A 21,039-nucleotide genomic window follows, 5' to 3' on the forward strand; every position below is an offset into this window, starting at 1 on the left:
GGTGCAGAGCTCCGACATACTTTCGGCAATCGGCAATCGCAAAAGGACGATTATAAGGATCGTTTGGGATGGATTTCCGATTCAGTGGCTTAAGTTCTTCTATTGCTTTATGCTTAAGAAAGTTCTCCGACTACTGAGTGGAGCTAGACACGCACTCGAAGTGTTCACCAAGAGCATCAGCCTGGTCTTGCAACTTGTTTCCTTCTTTACCAACAAGGGGCAATGGCTGAAATTGTGTTCCCTTTAGTCTCCTCAGCCCGTTCGATACTTTTGCCACCTGTGTGTAGGAGTTAATGCCGGACAAGAATCTCTCCCAGCTTGTCGTCTTTGCTTGCCTTCGCATCCGCCTTCCGTGCGATTTAATGTTTTTAAATTCTATCAGATTTTCTACTGTAGGGTATCGGCACAGTATGCCCAACGCTTTATTTTATCTTTTTCCGCGCCTCCTTGCATTCCTCATTCCACCATGGAACTCATCTTTCGGAAGAGGTACCCCTTGATTGTGGGATGAAGTTACTCGCTGCCTCGGTTATAAAAGCGGTGAAATACGCTACCGCGTCGTCAATACTAAAATCGGTGATAAAATCTCGTGATAGGTAGGTCGATTCCTTAAAAGGCTCCCAGTCGGCAGAAGCTAGCTTCCACCGAGGCGTATATGAAGGGCATAGATGTTCTTCAATTAAGTTTAAATGTATCGGAAAATGGTCACTTCCGTACAGATTTTTAATAACACTCCACTCTAGGTAAGGAAAAATATCTGCGGAGCCGATAGATAAGTTTATGGAAGAATGTGAGTGATGATACATATTATACTAGGTCGGTTCATTTTTATTGAAGAGGCATGTTCCCGTATTTACTAAAGGTTTTCTACTAAACGACCTCCCGCTTCGCATCGTGAGTCTCCCCACATCGTGTGGTGAGCATTCAAATCGCCCACAAGCATGTAACCTTCGGGAAGCTGGATAATAAGGTTCTAAAAGTCTGTTTTTTGAGATGATGGTTCGGGGGTACATAAATGGAACAGACAGTGATTAATTTACTAAAGAGAATGGCCCGAACTGCTGCTACCTCAAGGGTCGTCTGAAGGGCGACGTGTCGGCAAGGTATAGACTTGTCCGCTATTATTGCTACTCTGCCAGAGGCGTAAGCCTCATCGCGGTCTCTTCGGAAGATGAATTGCGAAGAAGGTTTGTGTTTGTAGGTTTCATTTGTGTCTCCTGAACACACAGCAACTTAGGATTGTGTTTGTGCAGTAGTTCTCTAATGTCATCGAGGTTATTTAGAAGTCCCCGTACATTCCACTGTAGTATTTGTGTACCCATTATGATATTTGTGTTTATTGCTGTGTGTTTAAGACACGAGGATTAGCTCACGAGCCTATTTCAGGCGCCGTGACGGGAGTTTTGTCACTTTTGGAGCGATCGAGAGTGCCTCGCCGCTCCTCAGGCGCTGGTGGCGCCGTCTTGCTGGTGGTTGTGTCCATTGCCTCTTGCGAGGCGCTAGACACGCGCTCTTCTGAGCGCTTTATTTGGAGTGAAGGCCTCGGCACGTTGGACGAGGCCTTTAAGGTCACCTGCCCGGAGGTAGATGGCCCCTGCAGCGGGGTTGGCGTAGCAGCGCTAGCTGCAGCAGCCGGGGCGGGGGGGGGGGGGGATTGGCGTCACTGCGGCCTCACTGGATATGGGACGGTCAGCCGCCGGAGACCATTGTGGCACTCCCCCTGACGCGCCACTTCGGTGAATGTGTTCTTAGGCAGGTATGCCACCCGCCTACGTGCCTCCTTGAACGATATATTTTCTTTCACTTTGATCGTGACAATTTCTTTTTCTTTTTTCCAAGACAGGCACGACCGCCAGTACGCGGCGTGCTCGCCTTCATTGTTCACACAATGGAGAGAGTTTTCACAAGATTCAGAGGTGTGCTCATGAGCACTGCATTTTTTTTCTTTTTTCTTTATTTTCTTTATTCAATACTGCCAACCTTGTACAGGTCCAAGCAGGGTGGGTCAAATGACAACAAAACAATAAACAATAATAACAAAGTTAAAGTTCGCGCAGGTTTGGCGGCCTCGGCATCTCTGTGAACTGTGACCGAAACGCTGGTATTTGAAACAACGCAGGGGATTAGGAACATATTGTCACGTGGTAGTGACGGCGAAGAAAGAAGCAGTACGGTGGAATACAAAACTAGCTTTTATTGGGCGAACCTGTGCCCACAAAACAGGCTACACTTATAGCCCAACGAAAGCGGCGAACACAGTCGGCGATCGTCGAAAATCTGATCAGCGGGTCAAGCGCGTCGGCTTTTATACAGCAATCATCGAATGTTCCAGATTAAAGGTTGGGACCCGCATGCCTTCTAAAATGTTCTACACCGTTCGTGTCAAGCGATGAAATCAGATAACACAACGTTCGACGACAACAGACAGCGGTTAGAAGCATCGATAACTTTCCAGAAACTTCGGATACATGCAGGCGAGTCCAGCACTGTGCGATAACATTTGTTAGGCGACAAAACTTGTCGCCCGATAAAGACAAGTACACGTGTCAATACCCCCCTCTCAAGAAGCATAGACCCGATGCTGCAAACAAACGAAGTTAATAAACAAAAGCACCCGTAGCAAAGAAAACAAAAATAACGAAGTTCGTTAGCGTCCGTAAAAGGGTTTAAGGCGCACCACGTGGTCCACTTCAGATCGTGCGCGGCGCCGCTGTGAATGCGAAATGCCGTCTGGCACGACCTCATAGTCCAGTGCGCCAATACGTCGGATGACCTTGTAGGGTCCGAAATATCGTCGGAGTAGTTTCTCACTGAGTCCTCGTCGGCGTATCGGGGTCCAGACCCAAACACGGTCGCCAGGCTGGTACTCGACGAAGCGTCGTCGGAGGTTGTAGTGTCGGCTGTCGGTCCTCTGCTGGCTCTTGATCCGCAGGCGGGCGAGCGGTCGGGCTTCTTCGGCGCGCTGGAGATAGCTAGCGACGTCAAGATTCTCTTCGTCCGTTACGTGCGGCAGCATGGCGTCGAGCGTCGTCGTCGGGTTCCTGCCGTAAACCAACTTGAACGGCGTGATCTGTGTTGTTTCTTGCACCGCCGTGTTATAAGCGAATGTTACGTACGGCAGGACGGCATCCCAGGTCTTGTGTTCGACGTCGACGTACATCGCTAGCATGTCGGCGAGGGTCTTATTCAGCCGCTCCGTAAGACCATTCGTCTGCGGGTGGTAAGCCGTTGTCCTCCTGTGCCTTGTCTGACTGTATTTCAGAATGGCTTGGGTGAGCTCCGCTGTAAAGGCCGTTCCTCGGTCGGTGATGAGGACTTCTGGGGCGCCATGTAGCAGCAGGATGTTTTCGACAAAGAATTTCGCCACTTCGGCTGCGCTACCTTTCGGCAGTGCTTTTGTTTCAGCGAAGCGGGTGAGATAGTCCGTCGCCACGACGATCCACTTATTTCCGGTTATTGACGTCGGAAAGGGTCCCAGCAAGTCCATCCCGATCTGCTGGAATGGTCGGCAAGGAGGCTCGATTGGCTGTAGTAATCCGGCTGGCCTTGTCGGCGGTGTCTTGCGTCGCTGACAGTCTCGGCATGTTCTGACATAACGGGCGACGTCGGCGGTCAGGCGCGGCCAATAATACTTTTCTTGTATCCTCGATAGTGTCCGGGAAAATCCGAGGTGTCCAGCGGTCGGATCGTCATGTAGGGCATGCAATACTTCTGGACGAAGTCCTGACGGGACAACAAGAAGGTAATTGGCGCGGACTGGCGAGAAGTTCTTCTTCACGAGTAGGCTGTCTTGAAGCGTGAAGGAAGATAATCCGCGCTTAAATACCCTGGGGACAACGTCGGTGTGCCCTTCCGAATAATCGACGAGGCTTTTAAGTTCCGGGTCCGCTCGTTGTTGTTCGGCGAAGTCTTCCGCGCTTATTATTCCAAGGAAGGCGTCGTCATCCTCGTCATCTTGCGGCGGCGGGTCAATGGGGGCGCGGGATAGGCAATCGGCGTCTGAGTGTTTTCGTCCGCACTTGTATGTTACGGTGATGTCGTATTCTTGTAGTCTGAGGCTCCACCGTGCCAGCCGTCCTGAGGAATCCTTTAAATTCGCTGACCAACACAAGGCGTGATGGTCGCTGACGACTTTGAATGGCCTGCCATATAAGTAAGGGCGAAATTTCGCTGTAGCCCAAACGATGGCGAGGCATTCCTTTTCGGTTGTAGAATAATTGCCTTCCGCTTTTGACAACGACCGGCTAGCGTAAGCTATCACGTGTTCATGTCCATCTTTTCTCTGGACCAGGACGGCGCCGAGGCCTAGGCTACTGGCGTCAGTGTGGATTTCGGTATCGGCGTGATCGTCGAAGTGCGCAAGTACGGGCGGCGACTGCATGCGTCGTTTGAGTTCTTGAAATGCCTCGGCCTGCGGCGTTTCCCACTTGAAGTCGACGTCGCATTTAGTTAGCTGCGTCAGCGGCTCAGCGATGCGTGAAAAGTTCTTGACCAATCGCCTGTAGTAGGCACACATGCCAAGAAATCTACGCACTGCCTTCTTATCGATGGGCTGTGGGAACTTTGCTATGGCAGCTGTCTTCTGCGGGTCGGGGCGGTGTAAAGGATGTTGCCAAACGGCGTGGACGCTGAGAGGTCATTTCCGTTCCTAGAATTGGGGGAGGTCGCCGTTTTCGGGCTTAGCCGAGAGTAAAGCCAGCCGGGCGCTTTGGTAACGAGTCGGGAGACGCTCTTTGACGGCAGATAGCCCGCGCCGACGCGTCGGGACATTTTAACCTGTCACGCGTGCAGGCAAAGCGTCGTTAGGGCGTCTATGGTCATGCCGGGGGGGTACAAAGCGGCAGCTTAAAACCCGAGGGATCGGTGACCCGACGCGCAGTCTCTTGAAAGGTAGGCTGGCGCCACTGAGACAAATGCATCGGTGCACTTAGCTTTACGGGCCCGCCGGACGAGACGAACAATGCACAAGACGGCATTGTTAATCGGCGGGCGCACGTCGGCAGGGGTGTCCTTTGCGGCACGCAGTGCGCGATGGGATTAGTTAAGGCGTGAGGACGGGGCGACGCAGATGGCCGTTTCCCCGTAAGTGTTTTTCAAGGTGTCGGGAGACTTTTCCATATATGTCGCGGAGGCGAAACGGTTGGGATGTTATTTGTTTATTTGTTGTTTGGTGGTTACTGTCTCTCCCTCTATCTCTCTGAATGTTCCGAGTAACGCAGGGAGAGGGTGAGAGAGAGAGTGCCCAATGAGTGACAGCCCAGTTGACCCAATCAGGTCACTGGGGTGTCGTGATTTGCCATGAGGGGATTCGGGAGGGGCAACCGAAGGTTTAAAACCGGGCTCCCGACCTCTCACGAGGGTTCCGGGCGCAAGAAAGGTGCTCTGCACTTTCGGCTCTGCCGAGTTAAGGCGCCGGTCCCAGTGTAACCCAAGGGTCTTGACGTACGAACGGTGCTATGTACTATCGGCTATGTCGAGTTGATACGTCGGACCCACTGTAAATAGCTGTCAATGTATATAATGTGTACATAAAGTCAATTCTCCAAGTTCAACGTCTATGGCGTCCCATCTCTGATGGAAGAGGAGAAACGGCGACAGCTGAAGCAAAGTTTTCTCTACCAAGTAAGCTGGTTACGCCAGCTTGGAGGCACTCTGTGCCACGAAAGTAACAAGAGAAGGTAAAGAAAATTCACTGGCGCAGTCTGGACAGGATCGAAACAGTCGACGACAAGGAACGCTCTGCATTCCGACTGAGGCGTCGCAGACAGCGAAGAACTTCGCCGAAGACGGCAAGAAGCAACTCGGCAACGACATCGAACTTCGGCCTGGGCAAGAAAATCCGCAGCTGAGGAGAAGCAAGCCGTCAATCCAAGGGCATCGACGATTCCTGGCCGTCTCCACTTCGGGCAAGGTCCCGTGAGGACATTGGAACTTTGGTGCGACCGACGGTGCCGACTCCGCAACGGGCAAGGCGTGGCAGCAGCGACCAGCAGCATCTCAGCAAGTGGTGAGTCCTCTCGTTCTTACACCTCGGGGGTACCGCTGCCTGGTCGTACTGTAGCGTATGAACACGAGGTTCGGTCACTTGAACCCCGACAGGAGAAATCAGCCCACGATGAGTGAATCGGAAGCCGAGAATGTCGACGACCACTCAGAGGGGTCTGTCGCATCAGAGAGCCAGAGGGAAATGGACCTCAGAGGCCTCGCGGATCGGCGCCGGGTGCTTGAGTTGGAGGTGGAGCTTGCGCGACTTAGGCAGAACGGAAGTGGGAGCTCACGGGAAAGCGGGCACGCGTTCGGTGTGCATGATCGCTGCAGTGAGCTGAGACGCTATTCCAAGTGTCTCACTGGAGTGCTTCCCAAGTTTCCGTCAGAGGCCGAGGCTCCGGTGTGGTTTGAGTCGGTTGAGAGCGCCCTGACGGCGTATGAAGTGCCGAGGGGGTTTTGGGGACAGATTGTTTTCCCGTTGGTGGCGGAGAAGGTTCCGTTTTTGTCCACAAGACTTAGCCCGGCGGAACACAAGGATTATCCAAAAGTCAAGGAAACAGTACTTGACGAGCTCAAACTTTCCGCAGGGGAATACCTCAAAAGGTTCTTGGGGTCAGGAAAGCGTATGAATGAAGGATGGAGACCTTATGCAACTCGCCTTCAAAGCTACCTGCACTTCTACCTTGACTCGAGAAGAGTGTCGACGTTTGAGGAACTCGTTAAACTGTTGGTTGCAGACCAATTGAAGAAAAACCTGTCAGATGACGCACTCCGGTACGTCACGCTGCAGGAAGGGAAAACGTGGCTAAAAGCACCAGAACTAGCCGCGCTACTGCGGACATTCGAGGAGGCGCAAGGCAAGAACAGTGCTGGGAAGCAGCTGAAAGAAAAGACAGCAGAGTCGCAAGGCCAGAGTGTTAAGCCAGGCGTACCGCAAGGTAGTCGCGGCGGTGGGAAATGTCAAGGTGCGGAGACAAAACCCAAGTTCAGAGGCTGGTTCTCATGCGGCTCTAGTGGGCATATGAAGTGGAATTGCCCACTGAGTCCGGGGCAGCAAACATCGAACGTTCCGAGTACTAAGAGCGATAGCTTGTCGGCGCACGTTGCGATAGGAGAGCCAGCAGCCGGGCACAGCGACCTCATTCCCGTGGTTCTGGAATGTAAGGATAGGCATATCGACGCAATTTTGGACACGGGAGCGGAAATTACAGTGTTGCGTGAGAGCGTATTGCCGCCAGAGATCGTACAGTCGCATGGAACGATCAGCCTAACCTCCGCCTTCGGAGAAAAGGTGAGGGCGAAACTCGCCGTGGTTCCGCTGACCATGTCCCGCGATTGTGGCGTTTTCGCAGACGTAAATGAGTCGGTGCCGGTGCTGTGTGCTTTAACTGACAAGCTGACAGCACGGACCGATTGCCTCCTGTCGGAGGAAGCATGGCAATTGCTTAAAGCCGAGCGCGATTTTGAGGGGGTAGTGAAAATCAGAGACCAAAAGGCAGACGGCGCCCAGCCAGAACTCGAAGGCGTTCCATCGGACACAGGTGCTGTGAGGGCAAACGAGGAGTTTGCGTCCGACGTAGTCCGCGAGAAGCCAGTGGCGTGCCTTTCTGGGGAGTGCGGTGCAGCCGCGCAGACTACCGTTTCAGCTTCGCTTGCGGAGGTGCAGCGGCGACAGTCGGGTACGGCTGAGTTGTCGAGAGAGGGTGACGGGGTTAATCCAGAAGTGTCGCTAAGAGGCCCACCCGATGACGAGAAAACCGCTCAGGAGATCAAGGAGGGAGAGTTAGGTGGATCGAGTGTTTCCGAATTCGGGTCTGATGGCTGTGTTAACCGAGAGTGCGGCGGCGCTGCGGTTGTGATGCAGGCATGTACTGAGGTTGCAGAAAAGCAGCAGCCGGCAGCTACATCGTTTGTGGGCTCATCAGCGGTCGATCAGGTTCTGGCAATGGCCGACGTCACTCTGGTGAAAGTACTAGATGTCCCAAAAGAAGAGAAGACCCCAGGTGGAATGGTTTCCACTGATGGCGACGTTGTGGAGCGTCGTCGTGAGGCGCGTGGTGGCCAGAAACACGATGGGATCACGGCGAGCTCTCGGAGAGTAGAGCTAAATGTAGTACCGCTCGAAGATCCTCAATTTATGACTGGACCAAGCGATGGTTGTGCTCCCATTCACGAGACACAAGTGACGGCCGTGCTGAAATTAAGCGCTGACGACCGTGTTCACGTGGCGACAGCTGCGGTGTTGAGAAAAGCAGATGAGGGCGCCATGTGCGAACCAACCGAGGTCTCGGCTAGATTCTCTATGCCTCCGAAAGGGCGAGCGTGCAGGCCTGGTCAGGCGGTTTCTATCGTGGCACTGAATCCAGGTGCCCTCAGGCCAATGGGGAGCATGAGTTTTTCGAAGCGGTCGTGGCGCGATGGAAACGTCGTTTCTCGACAGACGGGTTGTCGCAGAGCGCGCTGTGAGATCACCCGTACATGCCGCGGGGATCAACCATTCGACCCCGGCGGCTAAGTATGAGAGGTGAGGGGTTTCCACTCCACCTATGTTTTACCTTAGTTTAAGGTGTCGGATGCTTATGGCATAGTTGAAGGCATGCTTGGGTAAAGGCAGCGGTGTTTCCGAGGGAGATAAAATACGGGAGGACTATGCAGTGAACACTCGCGCGGAAAAGAGTGACCTGCGGAACTATTGAACTATAGAACAGAACTGTGCGATGAAGTGTGTTCTTCAGTGAAATAAGTGTTTTCCTGTCGTAGTATTGCAAGCGTTCAAGGAGTTCTTGTGGTTCTGTTGTGCCTTGTTTTGTTTTTGTGTGTGCGGTCATTATAGTGACAGCGTAACTCGCGATGCTGTGCATGAGCCATGTTCGTTGTTTGTTATTGTTTTGTTCCTTTTCATTCGATAGTGCTTGTGCATTTTATATGCCTGTACGGCCTTACGTTCAGGTAGAGTTATTGTATGACCATTGTGCGCTTGCATTCAGTGTTAGCGCAGAGGGGCTCGGTTGTTAAGGAGCGATGCTAGCTCAGGCCGCCCGGGCAGGAAAGCGTGACATTTGCTTTACTTTCCTTGCACCATCCTTTTTGTTTTGTTAGTATTCAGGTACCCGCATTTGAGCGCGTACATGAATCTTAGGGAGGACGTGTAAAGGATGTTGCCAAACGGCGTGGACGCTGAGAGGTCATTTCCGTTCCTAGAATTGGGGGAGGTCGCCGTTTTCGGGCTTAGCCGAGAGTAAAGCCAGCCGGGCGCTTTGGTAACGAGTCGGGAGACGCTCTTTGACGGCAGATAGCCCGCGCCGACGCGTCGGGACATTTTAACCTGTCACGCGTGCAGGCAAAGCGTCGTTAGGGCGTCTATGGTCATGCCGGGGGGGGGGGGGTACAAAGCGGCAGCTTAAAACCCGAGGGATCGGTGACCCGACGCGTAGTCTCTTGAAAGGTAGGCTGGCGCCACTGAGACAAATCCATCGGTGCACTTAGCTTTACGGGCCCGCCGGACGAGACGAACAACGCACAAGACGGCATTGTTAATCGGCGGGCGCACGTCGGCAGGGGTGTCCTTTGCGGCACGCAGTGCGCGATGGGATTAGTTAAAGCGCGAGGACGGGGCGACGCAGATGGCCGTTTCCCCGTAAGTGTTTTTCAAGGTGTCGGGAGACTTTTCCATATATGTCGCGGAGGCGAAACGATTGGGATGTTATTTGTTTATTTGTTGTTTGGTGGTTACTGTCTCTCCCTCTATCTCTCTGAATGTTCCGAGGAACGCAGGGAGAGGGTGAGAGAGAGAGAGTGCCCAATGAGTGACAGCCCAGTTGACCCAATCAGGTCACTGGGGTGTCGTGATTTGCCATGAGGGGATTCGGGAGGGGCAACCGAAGGTTTAAAACCGGGCTCCCGACCTCTCACGAGGGTTCCGGGCGCAAGAAAGGTGCTCTGCACTTTCGGCTCTGCCGAGTTAAGGCGCCGGTCCCAATGTAACCCAAGGGTCTTGACGTACGAACGGTGCTATGTACTATCGGCTATGTCGAGTTGATACGTCGTACCCACTGTAAATAGCTGTCAATGTATATAATGTGTACATAAAGTCTATTCTCCAAGTTTAACGTCTATGGCGTCCCATCTCTGATGGAAGAGGAGAAACGGCGACAGCTGAAGCAAAGTTTTCTCTACCAAGTAAGCTGGTTACGCCAGCTTGGAGGCACTCTGTGCCACGAAAGTAACGAGAGAAGGTAAAGAAAATTCACTGGCGGACTCCAGATTTGCTGATGACGTGGCCTAAAAATAGAAGCTCCTCGTAAGCGAAGCGGCACTTTTCCGGCTTCAGAGTAAGTCCTGATGACCTGATGGCCTCTAGTACTGTTGCCAGCCGCCTAAGGTGAACGTCGATATTTCCGGCGAAGACGACAACGTCATCCAAGCATACGAGACAGGTCTGCCACTTCAATCCTGCTAGAACCGTGTCCATCACGCGCTGGAACGTTGCAGGCGCCGAGCACAGTCCGAATGGCATAACCTTGAACTCGTAGAGGCCGTCTGGGGTGATGAAGGCGGTCTTTTCGCGATCTCTTTCGTCGACTTCTATTTGCCAGTAGCCAGACTTTAGGTCCATGGACGAGAAGTATTTAGCGTTGCAGAGCCGATCCAATGCGTCGTCTATCCGTGGGAGGGGGTATACGTCCTTCTTCGTGATCTTGTTCAGACGACGATAATCGACGCAGAAACGTAGGGTTCCGTCCTTTTTCTTTACCAGAACAACAGGGACGCCCACGGGCTTTTCGACGGCTGGATGATGTCGTCGCGCAGCATTTCGTCGACTTGTTCTCTTATAGCTTCACGTTCTCGCGCCGAAACTCGGTAAGGGCTCTGACGGAGTGGGCGAGCGCATTTCTCGGTGATTATGCGATGTTTGGCGACTGGTGTTTGTCGAATCCTCGATGACGTCGAAAAGCAGCCTTTGTATCGTCGGAGCAGACTTCTGAGCTGCTGTTGCTTAATCATAGGGAGATTTGGATTAATGTCGTAGTCTGGTTCGGGAACCATGGTCGTCGGGGTAGATGCGCCGGAACCCGAGAGGACAAACGCATTACTTGTTTCCAGAATTTCCTCGATGTACGCGATCGTCGTGCCCTTGTTGATGTGCTTGAACTCCTGGCTGAAGTTTGTCAGCAACACTTCAGTTTTCCCTCCATGCAGTCGAGCGATCCCTCTTGCGACGCAAATTTCATGGTCTAGCAGTAGACGTTGGTCGCCTTCAATGACGCCTTCTACGTCAGCGGGTGTTTCAGTGCTGACCGAAATAACGATGCTGCAGCGAGGCGGGACGCTCACTTGATCTTCGAGCACACTCAAGGCGTGGTGACTACGAGGGCTCTCCGGCGGCATTGCTTTATCTTCCGACAGCGTTACTGACTTCGAATTCAGGTTGATGATTGCGCTGTGTTGGTCCAGGAAGTCCATACCGAGAATGACGTCTCGTGAACACTGTTGGAGGATAACGAAGGTGGCAGGGTAAGTCCGGTCATGAATGGTTATTCTTGCAGTGCAGATCCCAGTCGGCGTGATGAGGTGTCCTCCAGCGGTGCGAATCTGAGGGCCTTCCCATGCGGTCTTAACTTTCTTCAACTGGGCGGCGATGTGTCCACTCATTACGGAGTAATCGGCCCCTGTGTCGACTAAGGCAGTGACTGCGTGGCCGTCGAGAAGCACGTCGAGGTCGGTTGTTCTTTGTCTGGCATTGCAGTTAGGTCTTGGCGTTGGATCACGGCTGCGTCGTGTTGAACTGAGGCTGGAACGTCGCGTCGTCAAGTCGTCTTTCGTCGGTGTAGTTTTGGCTTCCAGACTTCGTCGGGACGGCGGCGTGTCGTTATGTCGTCGAGATGGTCTCTTCGTCGTCTTCGTCGGCGGCGGTGGATCTTCGTCAGTTCGACGAACAGCAACCGCACCTCCATCGGTTGCTGCTTTTAGTTTTCCGGGTATGGGCTCGCAGAGCGGCCCCGGGCTGGGCCAGTGTATGGACGGCGCTGCGGCGACAGGTAGCGCCCTGGTGACGGCGAACGGGACGGTCGTCGAGAGTTCCACTGAGTGGCGGCTAGGTAATCGGCAATGTCACGTGGGCGCTCCCCAAGCTGTGGACGCGGCGCGTTGACGGCGAACCCTCTCAGTCCCATGTCGCGGTACGGGCATCGGCGGTACACATGGCCGGCTTCTCCGCAGTGATAGCAGAGCGGGCGGTGGTCGGGGGCTCGCCAAATGTCCGTCTTCCTCGTATAGGTGCGCTGGGCGACGGGTGGGCGCGCTGGCGGCGGCGGCGGTGGACGACGGAATTGCGGTGTTGCAGGACCTTGGCGCGGTCGCGCAGGGGGCCCTTGACGGCGGGTGACGGCGGCGGCGTAGGTCATTGCTTCCGGCTGCGGTGGTTCTGGTTGCACCTCAGGAACTCCAAGGGATCGGTGCACCTCTTCCTTCACGATGTCGTCGATAGAGGCCACTTGAGGCTGCGACGAAAGCAGGACCTTGCGCAGTTCTTCGCGCACAATGGCCCTGATGGTCTCTTGAAGGTCGTCCGAACCTAGTCCTTGGATGGCATACTGCGGCGTGTGCCCCTGGCGGTTATATTGCCGGGTGCGCATCTCCAGAGTTTTCTCGATCGTCGATGCCTCTGCAGAAAATTCAGCCACAGTCTTCGGTGGGTTACGAATAAGTCCGGCGAAAAGTCTTGCTTGACGCCGCGCATCAGGAAGCGAACTTTTTTCTCCTCCGACATTTCCGGGTCGGCGTGCCGGAAAAGACGGGCCATCTCCTCCGTGAAGATTGCGATCGTCTCGTTTGGCAGCTGCACTCTGGTTTCTAGTAGAGCTTGGGCTCGCTCTTTTCGCACGACGCTTGTAAACGTGTGCAAGAAGCCGCTTCGGAAAAGGTCCCACGTCGTTAAGGTGGCTTCCCGATTGTCGAACCACGTCCTGGCGGCGTCTTCCAATGCGAAATAGACATGCCGCAGCTTGTCGTCGCTGTCGCAACTGTTAAACTTAGCGACCCTCTCATACGTTTCGAGCCAGGTTTCCGGGTCCTCGAATGTTGATCCGCGGAACGTCGGAGGTTCCCTGGGCTGCTGCAGCACGATGGGGGATGCTGGGGCTGCCATTGGGGTTGCCTTGTCCACAATCTTCTTGGTCTTCTCAGGTAGAAGTCCGTGATCCGGGGGCAGCTGTTGAAGACGGCGGCTTGCTCGATGTCCCGGGACGGCGCTGGTGTTGTCTTTGCGGTCCGGGCTTGTATTACGGCTTGTCGGGGGCGCCCGGTACATGGACGTAAAGCACCTCCGCCAGATGTCACGTGGTAGTGACGGCGAAGAAAGAAGCAGTACGGTGGAATACAAAACTAGCTTTTATTGGGCGAACCTGTGCCCACAAAACAGGCTACACTTATAGCACAACGAAAGCGGCGAACACAGTCGGCGATCGTCGAAAATCTGATCAGCGGGTCAAGCGCGTTGGCTTTTATACAGCAATCATCGAATGTTCCTGATTAAACGTTGGGACCCGCATGCCTTCTAAAATGTTCTACACCGTTCGTGTCAAGCGATGAAATCAGATAACACAACGTTCGGCGACAACAGACAGCGGTTAGAAGCATCGATAACTTTCCAGAAACTTCGGATACATGCAGGCGCGTCCAGTGCTGTGCGATAACATTTGTTAGGCGACAAAACTTGTCGCCCGATAAAGACAAGTACACGTGTCAATATGGGCGAACACGGAGCTTGATATACCCGGCCTCCATGGACTCAGGCAGAACACTTGTGCCAAAAGTAAGTATCAGATGTTTGGTTGGTATGTTCTTATTACCACGCCTCATCTTAATTCGCTTAACACTTATGCCATTCTGCTCACTGAAGCTCTCCAAGAGCTCAGCCTCAGTCAGCTCCGAGAGATCATCATCAGAGACTACGCCACGAGTGGTATTCATGGTACGATGAGGAGTTATACTTTGGCGCCACCAAATGAAACTACATTGGGCAGCTTTTCATATTGTTTCTGCTTACGGAGTTCCAAGAGGGGATCGCCGCTTGCCATCCTGGATGCTTTATAACCTGTACGAAAACCTTGGGTAAGAAACTGGGACACGAGGAATGGTGAGATTGTTCGCACGGGTTTGTCTGGTGTTTCGGAGTGCACTAAATGGAAACGAGGAAAAGTTTCTTTTTGACGGGCAAAAAATTCGAAGACATCATTGGTGCGCCCCCTCTTGAGGGAGCGATCAAGTAGTGGGGGGAAAGAAGAAGCCACAAGAGATTGTGATTTCGGCAGTAACGCCAGCCACCCACCGTGGAGTCCTACATGGGGACGTTGCAGGACCTGTGAAACACGGCCTGCAAACGCCAGCTGTACATTACCACTATAACCAAATATGATATAACCTAGGCTGGCTATTCACACAAGGTTAAACCTTGCTGCCTGGAAAAATTGGAAGTAAGCGGAAGCTAGGAGAAGACAGGAAAGATGAAAAGTCAGAGAAAGACGAAGACTAGAGATAGAGAAGACAGGAAAAGGCAACTACAGATTTCGCCCGGGTGGGTCAGTCCGGGGGTGCCGTCTATGTGAAGCAGAGGCCAAAGAGGTGTGTCGCCTCTGCCGGGGGGCCTTGAAGGTCCAAACACCCGGCATCGGCTCAACCTCCAGGACCCCCTTTCCCCGACATGGCGAAGCCACGCATGGCTACACGCGGGAGGGTCTGACCCTCGTGTGCTCGGGTCCACTGTGTCGCAACACACCAAATGCCTGCTGAAGCAGACGCCCCTGCGGGGACAACTTAGTATGCATGTGGTCAATTGTTGAAAGGTGTTTAAAGAGCGTGGCGAAAGATTGGGCATCACCTTCGACGTTACAAGTGATGATAACACCTTCCTTTACTTGCGCCCGTAATGTAAGCAAAACAATGTCTGTTGATCCTGTATTGCACTCCATTAACTGAAGTGAGTCTGGTATTTCAAGGCTGGTGAAGAATGGAATCGTACTTTTATGCAGGTTGCCTTTGTCATATATTGCAGAAACTCCAGAGCTGCTTGTTCCGCTTTATTATTTTTAATGAGCCTTTAGGCATAATTGCGGATACTGTTTTATTGCCCTACAGGCCCATATCGATTATCTCCGTACCGTGAAAAACAATGTAGCACATTATATTTTCTAACCTTGGCAGCTTTCTTCAAGCCAATTATTTTTTTTCTCTGAATGTCACCAAGGTTTTCGGAGATTATTCTGTTGTGAGACTCAGCTAGTAACTTTCACTGATGACTTACATGTATATCTTGATAGCGGTTTTATGACTGATTGTATAGTTTTAGATTTTTTGATAGCTTTTGACAAGGTCAAACACGCATTGCAACTACACAAACTAAGCGCATTCAACATTGAGTTGGGAGTATTTAGTTGGGTCCAATTTTTCCTTTAACCTCGTTCCCAATTTGTTGTAGCTAATGACTCCACATCTAAAGCGGGTCCAGTTAAATGCGGTGTTCCATAAGGGTCTGTCCTTGGTCCTCTTTTATATTTAATATATAGGAATGATTTACCTGATAACATTTATTCACAAATTTGTCTATTCGCTGACGACTGTGTTGTGTATCGAACAATAACTAATCCCTATGATATATCTACCCTTCAATGTGATTTAAATAGCATATCTAATTGGTGGCTCACTTGTTGCATGGAACGTAACATTAATAAATGCAAATATATGCGGATTTCTCGAACTAACAGAACTTGCCCTACAATCGCCCTCAATGACTGCCCTCTGCAATGCTACCTTTATCTTCGCATTCGTATAACTAGCGATCTTTCTTGGAAGTAGCATGCACATGATCTATTATGTAAAGCTAACCGCTCCTTAGGATAATTGAAGATAATTTTTTTCGCTTGCCCCTGTTTTAATGAAACGGCTGTTGTACGCAACATACGTCCACCCCAATTAGAATATGCCCCATCCGTTTGGTATCCTCATCAGATCACACAAGTTCACGAAATTGAATCAGTGCAAAATAACTCTCTTCGTTTCATCTTAGCTAACTGCCATCGCACTGCTAGCGTTACATTATGAAGAGTGCCCTTCAAATAACACTATTATCTCTTCGCAGAAAGGAATCACGCATGTCCATTTTCATAAAATATACTAGCACAACGCATCTCTTCGCCTTCTTTGGATCCAACCAGCGCCCTATTATTCGGCTCATCTTGATCACGCACATAAAGTTAACGTACCCCGTCATGGCACCATCGCGTGCTCACAATAATTCCTTCCTAGAACTTTAATCGACTGGAATAATCAACGTACATCTTTAGTAAGCATCAGTGACCCTGTCTTTTTAAAAATGCACTAATCAACATAACAAAAATGTATGGTGGCATATGGCATAATTACGTACTTATTCACGAACATTGTCTGCTTGGTAAAATGTACCATTTCTGTATTTTTCTGATTATGTGAGTCTCTTTTTTGGTTCTTATGAACACCCATTACTAGTTTTTGATATCTCTTTTGTTCCCTGCAATGTGAATTCCTAAAACTAATGCTGTAATTATTACTCTAGGAATGTATTCTTGCCCCTCCCATCTGCAATGTACAACTCTGTACTTTGAGGCTATCACAAATGAATAAATAAGTAAATAAAAATCTTTTATGTCCTCTCGTTTTGCTATCAATTACTGATTGATCACTTCTGCGGTTGAGATGGCGGCACAATAATTTTCCGGATTGATAATATGAACAGAATTTACGACCAGTCGTCCGACTATAGTACGAAACGCTACACGCACAATAAATTATTAGGTTAACATCCAGATGAGTTTGCGCAGGGCATAGTACCTGGATCTCCGTGTGGTCGTCAACGTCAATGACAATGACATAGAAACCACCATGCTTGTCGACGTCTACTCGCTTTGTCCTCTGCGCTACTCCGTTGAGTCCACGGTAGCGGACAGCGGCTTGTCCATTGTGGAACACTTCCACCCCAATCGAGAGGCCTACGCGGTTGGTAGTCGTCAGCTCAGCTTTCATCCTGAAGCGATAAAAGCATGGTTTATTTAATTGAGCCATTCTGTCTAGCTTCAACGAAAACACTGGAGAACATTGTTTTATTTGATGGCCACTGCGTTTTCTGGAATTCAGCAAATAAATATTTCACCCAAACCTCTATTGCAGAGTGCCAATAAAAGAAGGGGCATACGAAATTATTTGTACCAATAAAATTTCTACGAGTAAATTGTCTTTTTCAAGAAGGCCACTATATGTCATTTACAGGCCTACTATTCTGAGAAAGTAGCAGATATTCGTTTCCCGGTAATAGTACATTGAAAAACATAAAATGGACCATCATTTTAATGAAACAATTTATGGCGCCCAATACAAAGATAGAATTCATTACATTGAAGCGCATTGGTAAACTTTGTTTCAGTGTGTACACAAGTTCAACGGTAGTGAGTCTAGAAGCTACAGACATTCTTAGAATTGTCTGCTAAAGCGTAAGCATTGTTTGGCTCTGCGGTGACTTCGTTCTTGCTTAGTTTTGCCCACTTACTTTTCTTTGCTGTTGCGCCTCTACCCATGGTCTTTCCGGTGGCAAAGGCTCCTTAGGCTTTAGTAGACAACTGTCACGTCTTTCTTAGCGCATCTGGCCTCTTCAATGCATACAATACAGCCGGAACGCCGGGCACAATTGCGCCTCGACAGAGCAGAGCTGTCGAAAGGGAATAACAGGAGCCGCAGTAGCACGTGAAATGTTGCTTGAGGGGAGAGCGCATCGCCGCTAGGCCATGTCTTCCTGGTTGTCACAGTCGCGAACCTGTATTATGCGCGCGTTGCTTGTTCATGCAAGCTATCGCCGAGTGTATCTCGGTAAAGATTTTCTACTTGGGCTTCGGCGGATGCTCATTGTGTCGCAGCTGGCTCTGCTAATCCACCGTCGACCACCCGGAATCGTTGACCATCGGCACGAAATCGTACATCCGTCGTCACCGGCAAGTCACCAGCTTTTGCTTAGCACCTATATTTCCGGCCTGGACTCTTTTCTTCGCCCGAGATGGCCGTTTGAAATCTCTAAGCGGCGGTCACCGCGTTAAGACTAAATGCACCACCGCGACCGCGGCAAGGCGGACGCAGACCCCACGTCGGCAGTCGACGTCCTCTGAAACGCAGCTTGTTTGGTAGGGGCCCTAGCCACGGAGATATCCGCTAGCAATTCCGACCCGGCAGGCCAACTGGGCTGCATGGATGCACAAGACTTGGAGCTCGAGCGCGACGTCCAGTAGTGCGACTACTGCCCCGGACTGAGCTGAGCAGCCGATATGTCCAATGATACACATCCTCAGCCACCTGTGCCTCACACTCCATGTTTACCGGGTGGTCAACGCTCGCCGACGGAGGGTTGTCGCCGAGGAGTCCTTCAAGACGCCACCCGCCCCATGCGCCTCACGCAAATGTCGACACGGACCCGGCTGGCCTCGCCTGCCGCGCCTCCATGCAGGGGACCACAAGGTGGTTCTCCGAATAACAGCAGGTATCTCACTACAAGAAGAAGCGGTCTTACCTCTGCGATACGCGAAACAAATAGCACTCCGAGCCCAGCTGCCTCCGGCGGCGCGCATACGAGTATGCAAGGAAGAGAACATCGATAAAGAAGCTCAAATCGTGCCGACGTGCTTCGTATTTGCACCGTGATCTGCAATATTGGAGGTGCCCTAAATATCCTGGCACCACTGGGATCAGCCGAATATCTTTGTAAAGATCAAGGGGAGTCAGCGGAACCGAAATTCGGTGAGCCGCAGTATTAAGACCAACGAGAGCCCTATTTGTTCGGCCACGCCGACGGTAGGGTTAGCCCCAACGCCGAACGCTGGCTCGCCGGAGCTCGGAGACCCGCAAGCAGTCACCGTGTCTATGGTGAACTGTGGGGTCGACCCAACCCGGAACGCTACGATCGCCGGAAACCCAGGCAACATTGCCCATCAACCCACCAACACCGAAACCATGGAAGTTGTATCCGAGAGTAACCCGAGACCCCTGCCTGACGAAGCCTTGCCGGGGCCATCTGCCGTCCTCTCGGAGCAGCTCCACATTCATGAATCCCAGTGGGAAACGGTCGTTTCCCGTCATCGGAAATACCACCTGCAAAAACAACAATCCACTGGTGAGCAAGACCCAGTCGGGTAAACTCCGGTAACGAAAACCACACAGTTAGAGCTAGCTCTAACCCAGGTGCCAGCCGCCGCCGCAAAAGACACGTCGCAAGCTACCTGCGAAAAGCGCGGAGCCGGAACACCTATTTTTGAAGACGCGGCAGCAAGGAGCAGGCCTCGGCGATGCTCGCCTCCACTCCTGCGCACTGAGACGAAAATGATTATCCGCCCGACCCCATGCCTCATCTACAGATCCACCAAGTGGTGAAGGCCACTTGTTCGGTCCTTAGTCCAAGCTGTAAGCCAAGCGTGCAAGTCACCGGAGGCACGCCGACCTGCAAGGGGGACGACTTCATCGTCCACTGCGGCATGGCTCGAACATCATCATCGTGAGCACCCCTCACGAGGCCACAGCGGCGACCCTCATGAAAATTAATAGCCTCGCCTTTCACTGACGATAACACACAGTGAAGGTGTATCTGTCAACAACAGAGGGCCTGCTTAAAGGTGTCGTGCACGGCATTGACGCAGGCGCCGGTGAAGAAGAGCTTATGGCGAATCTTCGGGTCGGCACACCTGGAGTCCGTATCGTGCGGCCCCGTATGCTCGGACACTCCCAGACAGCCCCACTCCACTTCGAGGGACCCTATGTGCCTAGATTTGTGTATTTCTACGGAGTGGAGGTGCCTTGCCGAGACTACCAGCCGACAAGGCGGTTCTAGTCCAACCCCCGGACCCCGAACAGACGTCTGCCCCAACCCAATGGCTGGGGCAGACGTCTTCGTGCAACATTTGTGCGTTCGTGCGTACACCATTTGCAACCACATACACCGAAACTGTGGACACATTTGTGTTTCGAAGTGCGTCCTCTGCGGAGTGGCCCGTCTCACAGCCGCAACAGAGTGCAACAATAAGCTCAAGCGCATTTCCGCCAGATGGAAGTTTGCCTCCACCACCACGCCCATAACCCATCGACAGCCCCAACCGGTCACTCAGTCGAACGAGGTGGCTGATTTTGGCCCGCGATGGTTCAGCTCCGAGCGGGAAGAGCCTGACTTCGACTACTCGGAGTCTTCAAGGATGTGCGGATCAAGGTCTGGTTCCAACCCAAGGTCCAGGTCCCGCTCCTGCTGTCGCTCCCGGTCTCACTTTTGGTCGCCCAGACGGCGATCTCTGTCGACGCCCAAGCAAGGGCAGCAGCAGCACCAACCACCACGCCAATCAAAGACAAGGGGCCCCAGCAACACCAACGACCGACGAAGGAAGCCTCACTCAGGAGGATTACCACCAAAGAACACGAGGTAAGCTTGTCAGCAGTAGCCTCCACCTCGTTTAAAGAACGCCAGACACCATCATCTATGAAATTTGAACAACTCAGGACCATGTGCGCACAGATGCAAACACTCACAAGAAAACAGACAACTCAAACAACATGTGATACTGCTCACACAAATACCACAAGGGATTGCTCCACACAAGGCCATCATTGACCTACAAACCCATGTCGATGCCATCCGCACCCAGATGCAAGCCTTGATTGATGCTGCACGCGCCCAGTTGGAACAAGTAACACAGACTGCAGTACAGCGCACAGATGCACCAATAAAACGCATGGAAGCCACTGTAGACAGCAAGCTTAAGAACCAGCTTCACTCTATAAAACTACGAAAGACCCCACGACAGAATCTTTACAAGGCCACATCTGTAGCAGCACCGAACCAAATCGTAACATCACCGACCACAACGTCCAACAATGCCCTGACCATAAAAGCAAGTGTAAGAAAACTTAGAAATCTGGCAATGGAACTGCCGTGAGTACCGAAGGAAGAAAGGGCTGCTGACACAATTGATCGCTCATTCCTCAAAGCCAACGGGGATC

The 21,039-nt window shown here is 51.9% G+C and overlaps 1 protein-coding gene across 2 annotated transcripts in view; it reads right to left on the reverse strand.

Annotated features, from left to right (window-relative positions):
• LOC135910444 (uncharacterized) overlaps positions 1-21,039 on the reverse strand; it is a 263,909-nt gene that overhangs the window by 56,629 nt on the left and 186,241 nt on the right. For both annotated transcript variants that reach the window (XM_065442481.1, XM_065442480.1), the window contains exon 4: positions 16,852-17,044. In XM_065442481.1, the coding sequence (XP_065298553.1) occupies positions 16,852-17,044 (193 nt within the window). The remainder of the gene's footprint in view (positions 1-16,851; positions 17,045-21,039) is intronic.

This window comes from Dermacentor albipictus, chromosome 8, assembly GCF_038994185.2.
Source record: "Dermacentor albipictus isolate Rhodes 1998 colony chromosome 8, USDA_Dalb.pri_finalv2, whole genome shotgun sequence".
Lineage (NCBI taxonomy): Eukaryota > Metazoa > Arthropoda > Arachnida > Ixodida > Ixodidae > Dermacentor > Dermacentor albipictus.